Raw genomic sequence first — 17,592 nt, 5'->3', positions numbered from 1 at the left:
TCAGAAAGCAAGCACTTCATGATTTCAGAGTCGAATTCTCAATTAAAGCCTGCATATTTATCTTCCGTATAATGAACCTAATATGAAATCCAAATTTAGGATAAATGTTTGTACCCCATTCGACAACTAGCTGACATCTATCTCCTTTTTCTACCAACAAGCACAAAAGAGCATAGGGTTCTTGGATTATACTGGAAGGTCAGGAAAAATAGAAGTGACATTCTCATCTTTATAAAGTATTTCTTCAAATTATTTTACTTCCCCAGGGAAGGCACCCAGGCACCAAAGGAAAGAGAATGCTTGAATACTTGATTTAACCTTGTTATTCAGAAAACAGATGAGAGTTAAGACAATTTTTTTTAGATATATTAAACAGTTCTGTTTCTTAGGAGTCAAGTTCTGCTTTCACCTGCCATTGCTGATTACTCTTTAGTTGAAGCAGCAATTTTTGCTTAAATGAAATGCATTGATACATGCCGTTTAACTAATGCAAATGAGCAAAGCAGCAAGAAATGATATCTTAAGAAAGCAGAGAACGCAGCTGTTATACAGAGAAGAATCCCTGCAAATTTGCTATTTTAATGACCTACAGCACAGTCATATTTTCAGCCCTGGGAAGATGCACACGCAAACCCCCTGTTTCCGAACAGGACTAATGTTTTAAATCATTTTTATGAAAATATTTGCATTTACATTGCACTCCAGTGATTACGTAGGGCCCATACCTTGTAAGCATGCACTGTAATCAGTTTATTACTGCATCCACTCTAATACAGTCCTATTGATGACTCACCTGTACAAAGAACAGCCACAAACATTTTCTTAGCGAGATGGACTTTTGACAGCTTGGTTCTAGTAGAGTCTTTAGAAGCCCAGGAGAAAGCAAAACATTGCTCCCCCTGGAAGAAGTCTCTCAGTCACAGGCAGTCTGTCACATGCAGACTACATACCGAAACGGACTTCTGTTGCTTTATCTAACACCTCTTACTGTTTTAGCTGTTGTTTTTTTCTACACCATAACAATCACAGCCTTTATAGTAAATCAAAGACATTTCTTGTCTTTTAATAAGGTTCAAAATACTTAGTGAAACTACAGCAGCTCTGCAAACAGAGCTTGTGATAACACTTCCGTATATTTAGCACTGACCTGCTAAATCCAGAAACAGAGATGGCTCCCCTGTTTCCAGTCCAAGATAAATTCAGCCACTGGATGAGAGTGCAGCGAGACTGTAGGTATTCCAGAGATGTGTCATTAATTCTTGCCCAGTAAGGTTGTAAACTGAGATGAATGTACTGTAGAGGGTCACAGCAATGTTGATATAGTAGCTTACAAGTCTGCGCTAGTCTACACAGGTCTGGTACTGTAAGGTGACTCAAAATCAACTGGATGAGCTATATTAAAAACAGAAAAGAAAAGTCACAGATGGTCACACAGTGCTCAAAACATTGAGGAAAAAAAAACCTGCAAAAGAATAAGAAAAGATGTCCTAACTTCAAAGAGAAGTAAGTCCTTTCACTTAAAAGTAACTTCTCAAATCATTAACTATTAAATAGGACTGCACTGCCTTCTCAATTTGACAATATTGTGACATTAAGCTTTCAAATTAGAAGTTTCTTTACCCATGCTAATTTAAACAGTGATATCTATGTAAACACTATGTTTACATATTTCCCTTCACAATGTCTGCACTGCCATTGATCAGAACACTGAACTGGCATCCTCTTTCTTCTCTGGATTTGGTTTTTCAGATGGCAGCATATTTGCAGAGTACATGGAAAAAATGTACCATGTCCCAGTTTCCCCACACCTTGAACTGATTTTAGTTTTATTCCTCTGCTCCCTGTTCTAAAAACCAGTGATTTGTCTTCTACTTTATATCCTCTCCCATCCATGCTGGACTATGCAACTAGTTAAAAAATTTAACATATTCAGATCTTTTTACAAAGTAATCTCCTCCTTGCTGTAATACTAGAGAGCACTTTTGTTCTACACGAGAGTCAAAACTGAAAGGCAAATCCCCTTTTTACCTTTACCAGACTGAATCATCTCTGCTTCAGAATAATCACCAGCCCTTCAGACTAGCACCGCTATACATGTTTTCATAATGACTTACATCTCACACTCAGAAATTAAGAAATATCCCATCTCCTATCATGCTCTTGTTTTCCTTTCTCAAGATCAACACACACAGACACATAAATACTCACATAAGGAAATAACAAAAACTCTTAACAAGAAAAGATCTCCTTAAGCTTAGAATCTGAGAAAAAAAACGCACTTGAAACATGCAATCTAAAACCTATTTTACCAGGGTTGTCTTTAACAGCTCTAAGTACCTGCACTCAAGTTATGTAACTAAAATTGACTGTTTTCAAGCAGAGTGGGAAATGGTAACTCGCTGAAATTAATCACCGTAAACAACAAAAAAACCCCACCAGACACCACACCCCACAAATCAGCTTAAACTGAAGGGAGTCTTGTGGCCCTTTCAAAATACCATGTTTCATTTTAATGTTTTAAGGATTCTCAAGACAAAACCACCAAAAATCAGAAAAAAATGCTTAAGAAAATGAAAATGAAGCTTTTCATGAGATCCAAACAGATTGTACTTCCAATGTACCAGTTTATTATGCAGCTAGCTATTGTCTCCCCTTCTCCCCCCTTCATTTCTAGAAGGAAAAAGAAAACAGTCCAACTTCCTGCAAAATGAAAAATGTTACTTCCTACTCAGCTCCAGATTTAGCATTTGAATTTCAAACATGATCTACAACTCTTCAAAAAAAAAAAAAAAAAAAAAAACCCAAAAAAACCACCCCCCCTTTTTCTCAAATGCCAAAATACGCTGTTTGCATATACTCCGGTTTCTCTCAAGCTTGATTTCAAGCCTTCCCACTTCCCTTCTCCTCGCTCCTCCTTTCCCCTAAAAACAGCCCAGACTTTTTGTCTCTGCGGGTAACTGGAACTCTCACCTCAGCTTGATGCAGAGGATCTATGTAGACATTCCAATGTGACAGCAATACATATGCATATATAATAACTGCAATTAATGTATTATAATAAAAAAGTTTGCTTCCAACTGACATTTAGGTTGTTGGCATTTAGGTATCCGAGAAAGAGCAAAGTAACTAGGAGATAGCATAGATATAATCCCAAATCTTGATTATTGCTTGGCTCAAATCCATACTTAATCTTAGAAGTTGCTTAAGTTTTGTTTGTCATTCTAATAGCAGATACTTAAACATAGTAATTTTTCTAAAACCATCAATATGCTTTAAATAAATTTCAATATTCTGAAAGACATCTTCAAAATATTTTGCAATCTTTCAGCTATTCCACACCTTAAGCCACCTAAATGTCTATTTTATGAATGTCTTTTCCCTCAGATTTTCCCATAATTACTTGGTAAGTTTTCTAGAGCAGAGAGCTCAACAAGAAAGGCTGACCGTTAGCTAAATTTATGTCTACAATTAATGTGGCATAATAAAGTCTGATAAGAACAAAGTAACACAAATTTTGTTCAATTAAAGATAATGGTGGATAAAACTACAAATACCTCACCAACACCCCTTTACACTAACTGATGACTTCAGCGAGTATTTCATAACATATTGTCCTGGTTTCAGCTGGGATGGAGTTAACTTTCCTCTTAGCACTAGTACAGTGTTGTGTTTTGGCTCTGATGTGAGAACAATGTTGAGAGCACACTGATGGTTTTGGTTGTTGCTGGGTGATGTTTATACTAAATCAAGGACTTTTCAGTTCCTTGGGCACTGCCAGCAAGGGGGCTGGAGGGACATGGGAAATTGGGAGGGGACACAGCCAGGACAGGTGACCCAAACTAGCCACAGGGATATTCCATACCATGGGACGTCACGCTGAGTATATAACCTGGGGAAAGAAGGAAGGGGGGGGGACATCCGGCATTATGGCATTTGTATTCCCAAGTAACTGTTACACATGATGGAGCCTGGCTTTCCGGGGGATGGCTGAGCACCTGCCTGCCCATGGGAAGTGGTGAATGGATTCCTTGCTCTGCTTGTGTGCAGCTTTTGCTTTACCTATTAAGTTGTTCTTATCTCAACCCTTGAGGTTTACATTCCTTTCCAATTCTCCTCCCCATCCCTCTGGGTGAGGGTGAGTGAGCAAGTGGCTGCGTGTTGCTCGGTTGCCGGCCAGGGTTAAACCACGACACTTGCAGGACGCTGCAATCTTTCCACACCTGAGATGAAATCTCTTACCACATGAATGTCTTAATCAGAAAAAATAATCCTTATTTTTTACTGACATTATGCTACTTCATAATATCTAGAATGGAAAACCATAATGAAATGTCATTACTTGACATTAAGAATCAATTTTTTTCTGGCTTTCAATTAAACAAAGATAACAGGTTCCAAATCTACAGGCTAATAACCATTAATCACTGTTAGTCTGGAGTCTGGTGTCTGTCAGAAATTCGCTTTTTATGTATGTGTATCCTAGCATAAAGTACAATTTGATACCATAATGAATATGTGACACGATGTGTTGCATTGCACTACACAGTGTTCATGGTGATTCCAAGAATGTTACAGAATTGAGTACCTGCCTTGAAAATTAATTTTGTAACAGTTTCTCACGAACAACTTTTTACTCTGCATTTATGAAAAATTATGGCAACCGTTATTGTTTCACACCTTATAAATTGATCAGTAAAACCAAGATTACTGGAAAAACAATACAAAGGAGTATAAAGAGGAAAACAAAATACAATTTATACAAATACTGATCACCCTTTTAGGTTATGATGGACCTAAAGTACTTTGTCTCCCATTTCTAGGGCAAACATGGCACATGCCAGCTTTAGAGATGTGGCAAGATCAACACCCACTACAGTTAAAAACTTCAAAAATCAGATGTTTTCAAGTCATAATTCTCACAATTCAACAAATAGCAGTATACAAAGTCATTGTGTGCTGTCTGAGCACAAAAAAAATCCTGATTCATTCCTAAGCCATGTGTTTTATTATCATCGTAGTCCCTGATCGCAGTGTGTTACATACATATTTATCATTAAAAAAAATATAACTTCTTAAAAAAGTAAGACATCTTGCCCACTGTAAAGTTCACGTACAAGCTCAGACAGGATCTCCATCATACTCTTCAATACACAGGGTGAAATTTACTTACCTACCCAAAAAGTTTATCCAGCTTTTTAAAGCCTTTTTTCTGAATAACCATTTGTTGTGGTTTGAGGGTTTTTTTGTTATTGCAGGCAATAACCATTTATGCCCAATAAAATACTTTCTGTAGTTAGAGGACAGTAACAGAACTTAAGTCAGAAAAGAATACTTGGATGCTGGCCAAAGCTGAATATCTGCACTTTCTACATGTGCAGACTTCAGCATGAGGCCCTCCAATATGAAAATACATTGGCCTATACAAACCACTCATTCAGAAACATGCAAATGAATGACTTGCAATTTTTTCATTCTGTAGCTAGAGCTGCCAGGGCTTAGCTTTTAATTAATTAGAATTTATACTAAGACATGCTCAGACAAAGGACAAACGATATGTGCACAAAAAATCAAAGAGAGAAGGCAAGAAGAAGATGGTATTCTAGGGATTTTGACATTCCTCAACCTAGTTTAAGAAAACAGAGTCCTTAATTCCATGATCGTATTGCTTTCACCAGCAAAGGCATACACATTTAACAGGACACAAACACATGAAAAGTGGATCTTGCAACTGTTTGACAAAACACAGCCATTTAAGTCTCACTTCTCTTTATTCTACTTGCGTAACACACTTTGGAGGAGTGGGCTTCACATCACCAAGCTATAGGCTCTGATCCTCTCAGTAATGAAAGGCTGTAAAGGTTTTAAGCCCTTTCTTGATTGAAAGAACAGAAAAAGGATCTTACTGACAGACTGTATCATCAAATAATCGAGACTCCACGAGGACTAAAGCTGGAGAGATCTCCACATGCCATCACTCAGAGCCTAGCCTGCTATAGCAACTGGCAGTGTATTGGCCATTACCTGAAGGGAATCTTGTGCCATATGGCTATTAGCTGTCAAGATTGCTTTTAAGACCCTCATGATGTTCTCTTTTCAAAGAGAGGCATAAAATCTCCTTGATTATCTGAAAGCCTACAAATACTTGTTCTGGAAAGATGTAAGAAGTTTACTGTTGAGCAAAAAAGTATATGACACTTAAAAATGCTCCTGCTTATTGCTCTGACTTTTAAGTATCATTTAAGGGATGCAGATCTTACATGCAAGACCCATTTTCCTGGAACATAGGTGCCAAATCCACATTTAGCAGTGAAATTCACTTCCCCAGTACCCATGAACAGCTCATAAATCTTGTAGGCAGCTTTAGGAAAAATTGGCTTCAAGGAATGACAAAGATGTCATTTATATCTTTCTTATACCAAAATTTATATAAAAATTATCTTTTGGATGGCAGCATGCAGGACTCCTCCTGACTCTCTTCTCTGGAAAACAAAATTTAGGATCTTGGTAGCTGGCACATCTTGGCAAGTCCCACACTGCACAAGTACACAGTGGCAGGTATGCCTCACCTTTCTCAAAGGCTTTGAATTTGCTCAGGCCTTCAGGTCTCAAGCATTCTTGCAGCGTCAACTAAGACTAAGACCTTACTCCTTCCACTTTATAAGCAGCACCAGTTAGTCAAAGATAACTGGGCAGACAGACAAGCACATGAAGTATCTCCCAGAAAGTCCTCTCTAAACTTTAAGGTAATTCTGAAGAACTAATGAAGTACAGGTACTTCACAGCTACTAAGGGCTGTTTAACACCATCCACCAGCAAGAAAGGAAAATTCTCTCACCTAGTTCATCCAAGATTTCACACTTTCTTCTAAGGAAGTCCATGCCCCAGGCGTCAAGCATTTTTCTCTTTTGTCATCAGAAGCAATCTAGACTCTTACAATGTTTTTAGAGCTCACACTGCAGCAAGCCATTCCTAATGCCATTTTGAGGAACAACACAATCTATGAAAGGGTAGTCTGTGGAAGTTTCAGAAAGACAAGGAAGGCAAAAGAAAGGCTGGAGGAACTGCTGCCTCCTTTAAGATCAGCCCAGAAGACCATACAGCCCGTTTATTTTGTGAATTATGGAGGATAGCATGAAAAAAGCCTGAAACAGCTCAAATAAGGAATAGGCATTCGTATGAAGACATAGGACAGTTACATGTTTGCAATCAACCAGAACATATAAAAAGAAACAAATTTTTAATGTAACGTATCAATCAAAACTAGGAGTCAGGGATTGCCTTATTTCATCATTACAAGGTTCAAACACTTCTCAGAAAAACCTGACACTTGTCAGTCTTTAAGACAGCAAGCAGAATACTGTTCTCCCATATCTGATGCAACAAAAAAACCTGTCATGCTACAAAAGTACAACATTTTTGTCATTCTAATACCCAAATCTTCCAGCTGGACCAAGAACGTAGTAGACTGGGATTTCTGCTATCACAAAAACAGTCCAGAAATAGTTTTCTGTAGTTTTCTGATAAATATTCCACTTGTATTTTCAGTTTCTTTAAATCAAAGTAGAAGAAAAAAATATATGCTTGTATGGATAGATCATATAAATGCATTCATGAAACCAAACGTTAAAAAAAGGATAAAAAGGGAAGCTGGTACACAAACAGGAAAGCAGAAAAGCACAACGAAGTACATGAAGTTCATAGGAGTAACGGAACTACACAAATGGTTCCCAAATTACAATCTTAGTATGTATAATCATCTGGAACAGAAAAGAGATTAATCAACCTCTCTGGTAGTCTATTATACCACAAATAACTTTATCCAGCCTTTTCTAACAAAACTTCCTAGACTTAAATCAAGTTTCTTCTACAATCAATTCCTTTGAATGACTAAAACCAACAAATCTTCAAACTTTCAAACTGTTATACGTTTTAAGATGTTCTGGAATCAGCTGCACCTTTGTACATGCAAAGTACTTGCTTTACTTCATTACTGATATACAAGCACCAACAGTAAAATATATTAAACATTATATGGACTCTGGGGAAAAAGAAAAAAACCACTAGAGCTAACTCAGGATGAAGTTAGTATCCTCATTTATTATTCCACTGCAGCAACAAAAAACCCCAACAAACTCAAGAACGAAAAATGATTTAAAAGACAAGATATGCAGTAGAAAGATGGAGAGAGTTGTTACATCCTCTTCCTTTCTCTTTACCTCTTTACAGGCACAGCAAACTTCTACAGGTTACTAGGGCACACGGTCAACCAACCATAGCTTTCAGGTGCCTAATTGGGGTACTTAAGAAACAAAAGATGTAAAAACCCCAAAATACTACTTCATTAGATCACCTATTTCTGAAAACCAGTCAGTGACAGTATCTCCCACTATCCTCCTTTCACTTTCAAGAGCAAGGCTGATTCAAGCCGCAAGCACTGAGCATTTGATGAGTTACCACAGTAAACAAATATTTGCTTCTTTTGCCAGACTACAGTACACTGAAGAGCAGGAACAATCACGTCTCTGCTCAAGTCCAGAGGTCTGACTGGCAATTAAAGGCTTCTTTCCACTATATGCAAACCCTGTTTATTTCAGGAGAGGTGAAGACAATTACTTTGTCTCTCAATTCTTACTCTAATTAGGGTACTAGCCTCCATACCCTGAGCCTGAAATACTGAGCATTTCCTGGCCTGCACACAATATTCAGCGGACATACTTTGCATTCTTATTATACTGAAAATTACAGGAAGGAAAATATTGACTGACTCTAAGCACCCCTGCAACTGCCCCACTGCCAGGGAATCTGAAAGGAGTAGTTTCTTCACAACTGTTTTCTGTGCTAATGATAGAATAAAAAATAGCAAACATAAAAAAAAGACAGTGTACAGAAGTCCAACTGTTAACACTTTTTACCTGCACTTAGCTGCATGGAAGAAGCTTATTTCGTAATAACATGAAAATAATATGGCAGTTTCAGGAACAAAGTTCTGGGGTTTTGTAAGAGAAGTAACAGGAAAAGAAACATTTAACCTATTACAAACTATTTCCACTTCCAGATCTTGATTCAATCTTTTCATATCGCTTTTATAGCTCTTCTATCATTAAGCATGAGGACTAAAATTACTGGAAAACTGCCAAAAGCTTCTAAGTTCAAGAGCTAGAATAACTGGTGTAAAAACTACGTGCAAACGGACAGATTATTGAGAAATAAAAGTGAAATAACTATGCAAATAACAGCAAAGTGGCTCGCTATTACACATCCATGGAAGTAAAGAGACTTACATAATTGAGGCGCAACTATAAAATAACTGCAGGAGATTCACAAAACAATGCAAGGAAATCTAACTGGAAAAAACAACAATCTTGACCAGGACCCTATAAAGCACCTTTGTAACCCTAATGATCAAGATAAATACATTGAGTATAAACATGCTTTCCTTACCTCATAAGGCAGTTTATCAAAATACCCATTAGTTGGCCATTCCCTGAGGTTAACAATGCTGAACTGTTTATTAAGAGTGTCCATTCCACAGCCATACTTTTCTTCATCTTCATCTTCATCAATATCATTCATATCAATCATCGAAGTCTTAAGTGAAAGCACAGGCCTCTCTTTCACACCATGCAGTACTACTGCATCCAGTTCAGTGTAATAGTCTAGAAGAGAGCTGTTCACTTCCAGACGGATTAAGTTTGTGGGAAAGTTTATCTGTTTGATACAAGGTGTGAACTGCCGAGCCTGAGGACCATTCACCTTTGTAGGTGCCTCGGACCAAAGGATTTCCCATCTGTGAAAGAAAAATTGCACACACAGACAGCATAGCGATTAAAATCAAAGTTAGTAAAGCAATTCCCGAACACAGTAAGAGGGCTTCTCTGTCAGAAGTATTTAACAAGTGAGAAACACGGTTGAAAAGACAGTGAAAATCATGTTTTCCTTAGATATGGTAAGTATCCTAAGGGTGAATTTAACTGGGCATACTATGACCTTAGCATATCTTCTCTGCATTGCTAACTAACAAAACAAGCTATATACTCAGTCACACATTTGTTAAGAGTACTGCTATTCATGCACAAGTTGTTTTTAACATCTTACATGTAAGGTAATCATAAGAAATGGATTGCAGATGTGTTCACAATGATGCTGTGTTACTGTAAGTATGCAGGGAACAGCCTTGGCACATAATCCAAACATACAGTCAGCTGACCTCTTATTTCCCACAAAAGGTTTTCACAAAAAAAGAAAAAACCCAAACCCACAGCTCAGACTCCTTAACATCAAACCTGATCGAATTGCAGCATTGCAAATTACAAAAAAAAAAAAGCAAGCAGCAAAAACCCAGAAACTTTACTTTATCTGTCTGGGCAAGCAAACTATTCCTTTTAAAAGTAATTCACTGTCAAATTACCAGAGAAATAAAATCTTCAAATCACTTTTGAAAGGGTCCTTTGCAAAAAATGTTAAAATGTCTACATTACTAAACTGAGGGTTTTTTCTCCTCTTTAGTCCACTGACAGAAGGACGTTCAGAGCATGCACAGAACTTCCACAACTACACCCTTACTTTCACACACAGACCTCAAATCTCTTCCAGAAAATGACAGTGAAACCTACTGCCAATTGAGGAAGCTGGAGAATCAAGTCTTACAATCATTAGGTCTTCAGTGCTCCCAAACTTGCCAAAAGTTCGGAAACATGCTCTCTACATGGGTCCTCATCCAGTGAATGCATTTTAGAGGTCCTTCAGTCATTGATGCCCACCTTTTCCTCCCTCAAGTCTAGTTAATTCCTAAAGAAGCAACCACTGCTGCTACTCCCTTCAACAGTATGCTTACAGTGATCTCTGCATCCTGTGTGCATAACCCAGGCACTTCCATATCTACCCCATCTCTTTCTGAGCACCCTAATTCCAGCTTCAAGGATTTCTCTCAGGCTGCTTGTCTCAGAAACACCGTATGTGCTTTCCAATACCTCAGCACCTTGGCTTTCCCTGCCAGATACCACTACTCAGAAATTACAAGTATTCCTCTACACTGACATATACTGCAGAACACACACACGAGGGGGTGGGGGGGTCTTATATATATATAAAATTAAAAGTAAGTAAATAATCAAACATACTTTGTTTTCTAGAACCAAATGCTTACACTTTATCATGACAAAAGACATATACAAGTACTTCCATCAAAACATAGCGCACAGTATAAATAAGGCTTAGAAGCTTGATATTTGCTACTATTTCGAGGATAGGAAAATTAATCTTTATTGGCTGAAACTTCCACGTCACAATCGACATTTTGCGGTATGTGAGGATTAATTTTCCTATCCTCGAAATAGTAGCATATTTTCCTATCCTACACCATGCCATTCTCCACAAATACTTTATGGGAGGCCTGCAGAACTCTTACGCCAAAGGAGAGAAAAAAAAAAAGTAATGAACTAAAAACAAGCAAGCAGGATTGGTGAATATATGGCACATCAGAAAGTACCAATGTAGGAGTGGACAACTCTACCCTAAGGTTAACAGTTCTTATAAGAGAGACTTACTACTAAGAGAAGATTTCATTCACTTAGGAAACGAACATCAACTCATGGCAAAAAGGAGCAGACGTAGTCCCACTGTCATGCCCTCTCACATAGGTCGATACCCTAAGCAAATACTTAATGTTGGCAATGCACATGACCTTTTTTGAACACATCAGATCACCATCTAACATTTAGACACTTTCATATACCCGCTCAGACTATCCTTAGGGAAACACAAAGCTATTTTTTCACTAGTTTAGCACATGCCAGACCAACAACTTTTAACAGAATGTGTTTCAGTTATTGACTTCTCCTTTAGTGCCCTGGAGAAAGGCTTATCTAGCAGTAGCAGAACTCTGGAGGTCTAGCTTCATCAAATTGCAGAGCAATAACCTCATTCAGCAAGCAGTGTCTCTAGTTTCCAGTCTTTGTAATAAACTAGAGAGAAGGAAAGACACGTAGCATGACTTCACAATCTTGTGAAACTCCACATTATATATCAAGTGCTGATGAACCAGACCAGTGGCTATTTTCCACTGTCCTTGTCATACTGCTTTCTTTTCATCAATAGCCCACCAATCTAACTTTAAAGGACTCAGCTGTCAGTTTTACTGGAAAACCTCAAGTCTATCAGGTTGATTTGATGTTCTTCTCTGCTTTTATGGTCTGTTCTTGTGTGGTGCCATCACAATTGCTCTGAGTCAGGGATGGTGAATTCTTCCTGAGTATAAGCATACTCTGAATATACCCATTACTGCACTTGGAAGCTGTTTCTTCATCTGCAATAAGCACTTTGACACTTAAATGGGCTACATGTAACCTGAATGGAAGTGAAAACTCCACAGCTGGAAATGGATCAAAAAAGTCTAAATTACCAAGAGGCTTCACTAAGAACTGTATTTCTTCTGTTCTGGAGCATTTTTTGCTACAGTCACCCATTATGAAATCCTTCAGAAGACAGGTATTTTGACAGTCAGTCCTGGATTGAGGGTGTGTTCCAAAATCAGCTTTCCTAACAAGGTTGCCTGCATTTGTTCCAAGCTTAAGATGCTTGATAAACTATTCAGCCCAAAGCAAAGAGAAATTGAATCCCAACAAATACCTGTAAAGACGTCAAAGGAATTTTCACACACACACCCCTCTCTGGCCAAGTTAATTAGGTAGCTCTCACAAAAATTAAGCAGAATCAGATCACTGAAGGTGGGATCTTGCAGATGCACAGTAACAGCTGATCAAAGATGTTGCAACGAGAGTGCTTTGATAAGAAGGTTTCACCAGCAAGGCGTCAGAAAGCCTCAGTCTCTACACTGCCATGCAAAGCCTGAATGAGAAGTACTAACATCTATATTATTTTCTCTACTGATTAAAGAAAACTAAGTTTTTCCTTTCAGCTTTAATGGACTCAGTTTTCCCATTAGATTTCCCTCTACCTTATGAAGATAGCCAGGAACTCATTCTGCTCAAACTTCTGATACTAAAAACTCAATACACCTATGTGATAAAAAAAAAAAAAAATAAATAATAATTCTCATTCTCCTTCCCTCACCGTGAAGGAAAATACAGTCCAGTGATTTTTAGGCTGAGGAACATACTTGCAAGGTTTGTGGCAAATGAGAGCACATATTTAATGTTTAATTTTTTGTTGACCTAATGCTGTTGGAAAGCTTTTTAATGGCTAAGATGATCCCTGAGTAGACCTGATTACTTCTGAAGAAATTACATAGTAAGAAAGATTCTTCATAAAAGTAGCTCCTAGGAAAAGTAATCAGATTTTTCTCCAGTGAGACAAAACTATGCCTGCAATCTGCTGAGATTTCTTGCATTGTAAAATTGAGATTGGTGTAGAAAGCAAGTCTCACTCCATGTGATTCAATCACAAAAATTAAATTCCCTGTCCCAAGAAACTTACAGCTGTGTTAAAAGCCAGAAGTGAAGTTTCATACAGAACAATGAGGAGAACATAAGGCAACTCAGAGAATATTATGACCACATATTTGCTGAAATGGCAACTTCTGCAACAATTATAATCATGATATGTGATTATAATACATCCCATCTTACTTATCCAAGCAAGTGCTCAGTAAATAATCTTTAGGCTACAAGAAAACATCTCTTACCTGCTAACATGCCAGGGATGCTTTAGCCCACTATGTTCAACATAACCTGCAAAGTGCACCCCTGGCCACAGATGTTAAGTTCATAAATACAAAAGGCAAGGAAGACCGATCATGAGACCAGTATTGGAACCATTCTGTTCTAGGTGATAAGCAGAGTTCACAGCAGTCTAATTACTATGGGGGAATACGCAGCAGATTTTCATTTCTACTTTGAGAGTTCAATTCTGGAATACCAGAGAGAGCAGACGGGACTCCCAAGAATGCTCAGGGCATTTTAAATAACAAAAGATATTTCAAATAACTGTCCTGTTATCCACATGAACTTTTTATGGGTTTCTCAGAAATGACTGTCCCACATGAACCCACAATTCATTCTTTTATGACAGTCATCTGGACGAGAAAGAGCTGTTCCCCTGCAGATGTCAAAGCAAGTTGTAAGTAAGGATGCAAATAGTAGAATTCAAGTTGTGTGTTACACATAGGTGAGATACAGCCCTGAAGGTCCCTTATCACACTCTAATGTGTTGATGGTATCAGCAGTGTTTTGGGTGCCTTCCTCTGAGATTCACAGAGAACAAAAGGTAAAGTGAAAGAACCATCTAAATGCTGCTCTATAAGCAACAGACTCACAATATTTACATTCAGTATACTGCCTTTCTGGTTTCATTCTCTCTATCAGAAGGGGGGATTTTTTTTTCATCAAACTTTTGATCCCCATCCTGGCTGCCAGCAAACAAATCTGCACAATTCCCACCCGCATTGGCATTGTACTGCCTAAATACAATGAACTTCCCAATGGAAGGAGAGGGAGCCTTTTACTTTGCCCATCTTCCTTAGCCTGTTCCTCTGGCTGCAGCGCTTCTGCCTCTACAGGATTCAAGACCTTCAGAAAGAGAAAGGCTTTGCATCCAGCAAACACAGCTATGTTGGGAAATATTGAGCCAAGCCGTTCATCTACAAATCAAACTCGGAATTTTGCTCAAAAGAGCATCTAGCAAAATTCTAAACAACATGGAGAAATTAAATTAAATAGCAATAAATGGTGGGAACACACAAAGCAGAATGGAACTGCTCCCAGTCAAATAACCATGCTATCTCACCTGTGATAAATCACCTAACCAGTATTACACTTTATCTACAGAAAATAAGAAAAAAATAATCCCAAAACAATCTCCAACCCACTAATGAAGCAATCATTCCACTGCAGTAAGGTTATATGCTGTGAAACATCACCCAAGTATGGGCACACATCCCAAACTAGTTAGGAATCTCTGGTTTTGAGCTTTTAAAAAAAGCACAAGTGGTGTCACTGTAACGTACATGAGATAAGAGAAACTGTCAAATTAAGTTAAAAAAAGACCATGACAGAAGAACATGGACGAATTTTTTTCTTTTATATACCAAATCTAAAACACAGAGTTATTTTTGTTAAAGGAAAAAGTTGAAACACTTCTGGAAAATTATTTTTTACTTGAAAGCTCCCATTTAAACACACAGAAACACTTCCTGTCTGACAGCAGCTAACTATTAGGTGCATCAAAATGTTTCAAAAGGGCTAAGCACTAAAGAAGCCATTAGGGAATCACCAATAGTAAGCCTTCTGGTTAAATGAGGAGGAAAAAGAAACAGGAAAGAAAACATTTTCCCCATCACAGGAGCTAGCTATATCTTATTCTTCAATCTAATACACTAGGAGAAACAAAGAAAATTGTCTTGGTTGGGTTCAGCTCACATCACTACCACAAGCAGTGCCCTCATCACACCTGTGCAAAACTCTGCCTCTTCCACTGACTGAAGAGGGACTCATCGTTCTCACCAAACTCTTAAGTACACAGAATGTGCACAACAGTCAAAAATCAAGGCTACACCAGTATAATAACCCCAGCACAACACAACACAAAAAAGGGAGGTATTTCTTCACCACATAAACCCAGAAACTATAGGCTACGATGTTCCCATTATCTCTAATTATTAATTTTTGTTTGGATTTTCTGCACTCAGATAATTCATGTAACAAATTTGTACATGGATACTAACATATGTTAGTATAGATTTAAGAAATTACCAAACAGTTCTCACCAGCCAAGGTGTGAGCGGCACTAATGAAAAGCATAAAAGGTCTCCGTGTGTAAAGACAGCAGTTTCTCTGACATTTATGGTTTTAAAAATTGTTTTATGCAGAAGAGAGCAATGTAGTGTCTTCTGTGTTTAAAGCAGCAAAATATATGAGAGGACAGAGAATCCTCAAATTGCTGAAAGCTGGCTAAACCATAATGAAAAAACTTCAAATTAACTGTCATGTTTTAAGCATTAGAATCATTAAAGAACAATTACATTCCATTCTGAAAAATAAATGCTTATTCCCATTCCATGAGGAGCCGACCCCAGCTCTAAAAGCCCTCTAAATAAAGCTGATCTGAGATAGTGTCACACAAAGCTGTAACTGATAGCAATATTCAATGCACCAGTAATAGAGGAACATGGCTACAGACCTTTTTCTGAACACCTGCATAAGTCATTCTTTCATGCAAGTGAAGCATGAAGTGTGCAACTTAGCAACACATTGGCCAAATATGTGGGCTATAGCCATTTTTCAAGAATATATAAAGTCCTCTTCATCAAGGACTGCAATACACCAAGTCCTTACAGAGCCTCTTGTAGGTTAGAAGCTTTTGCACACAGTGGTTTTGGATGAGCCCATGTTTTAAATACTAAACAAAGTGAAAAAAGATTACTCAGCTGGACAAGTATAATCCACTAAGCATAACATTTAAACAAGTCTCAACAGACTTTCTCCCAACAGTTTCGACTCCACCATTAATTTGGCCTTCTTTTTATATCAAAGTCAGAACTGGTGAAAAGGAACCTTTCTAATGACCTGCCCTTTTTCACTGGTGTTCAGAAAGAAACAGTTCCAGAGTCAGCAGATAAAATAAAGCAGCACTTTAAGGATTTTAGGTAATAAGGTGATTTAAACTTGAGCATCAAAATAGAAAAGGAAAACAAGGTTCTCAGTGCCCTTTGAGTAACTGAGCCATGGCCTTTTTTAACAGAAGAAAATTGTATGACAGTTCAGGTCCAAAACATCAGTTAAACACAGAATCACCTAAGATTATCAGCAGCATTCCACCTTCAAAAAAATAATTCTTAGTTGACATCTCAGATAATTTTTGTAAGTGAAAACAAGGGACCAAGAACTGAAGCAGAAAAGAGGCTGTGTTCTTGCAACTCTTTATATTTCCCTCATAAAGGTGAGCAAAGGAACAGAGAAAAAAAAAAGCTGCACACCTCATGTGGAGAAACAGTTCCTTCATCTTCCCTTCAAGACACCACGTGTAACATGTTTGTCTCTTTCAGAAGAACGGAGACAAACCATATGTGCAGCTCTGAACGGACAAATCTGGCTGAGGGAACGTAAGCCAAAAGAAAAAACGAAGTCCCTCTAAAACTTCTCTATCATCAAGACTGGCAAATACTGAAGATGCAGCACAGGCAATTGGTTCTGAGGCTCACTGAGAAAACTTTCTAAACAAAAACATTGTTAACCTAGGTAGGCAGAACAGAAGATTCACCTGCCTACAAATTAAAAAGTAGGGTCCCATAGGAACGTCATCCTTTTTTATGAAGGGGAAGTCTGAGCTCTCACTCTAACCACACCCCAAGCACAGTCATAAAGCACATCTCAAAATTCTATATTAGTATTTTCACTTCCATTTTCTTTTAGCTCTCCAGACAATTTTTCCCTTTTTTTAGTGCACCTTAATAAGTAGCTCCTTCAGCTAACATTTCTTGAGCTTTCCTTCAACACTCCTTAGTATTTACACAAAACTAAAAAACCCCATATTGTTTTAAGAACCAAAACCTAACCATACATTCTTATAAAATATAGCATTAGCTTATTACTCCAAATTATCTTTGTATTACACTGCAGCACACTATTATTAGTCTAA

The 17,592-nt window shown here is 37.9% G+C and overlaps 1 protein-coding gene across 8 annotated transcripts in view; it reads right to left on the bottom strand.

Annotated features, from left to right (window-relative positions):
• FBXL4 (F-box and leucine rich repeat protein 4) overlaps positions 1 to 17,592 on the bottom strand; it is a 71,858-nt gene that overhangs the window by 45,163 nt on the left and 9,103 nt on the right. For all 8 annotated transcript variants that reach the window (XM_040597218.1, XM_040597220.1, XM_040597219.1 and 5 more), the window contains 2 exons: positions 9,442 to 9,787; positions 1,148 to 1,392 (listed from right to left, as the gene is read on the bottom strand). In XM_040597218.1, the coding sequence (XP_040453152.1) occupies positions 1,148 to 1,392; positions 9,442 to 9,787 (591 nt within the window). The remainder of the gene's footprint in view (positions 1 to 1,147; positions 1,393 to 9,441; positions 9,788 to 17,592) is intronic.

The sequence above is a fragment of the Falco naumanni genome, chromosome 6 (genome assembly GCF_017639655.2).
Source record: "Falco naumanni isolate bFalNau1 chromosome 6, bFalNau1.pat, whole genome shotgun sequence".
Taxonomy (NCBI): Eukaryota; Metazoa; Chordata; class Aves; order Falconiformes; family Falconidae; genus Falco; species Falco naumanni.
The sequence above is the reverse complement of the archived record's forward strand: the minus strand, read 5'-3'. Positions and strand labels throughout refer to the sequence as shown.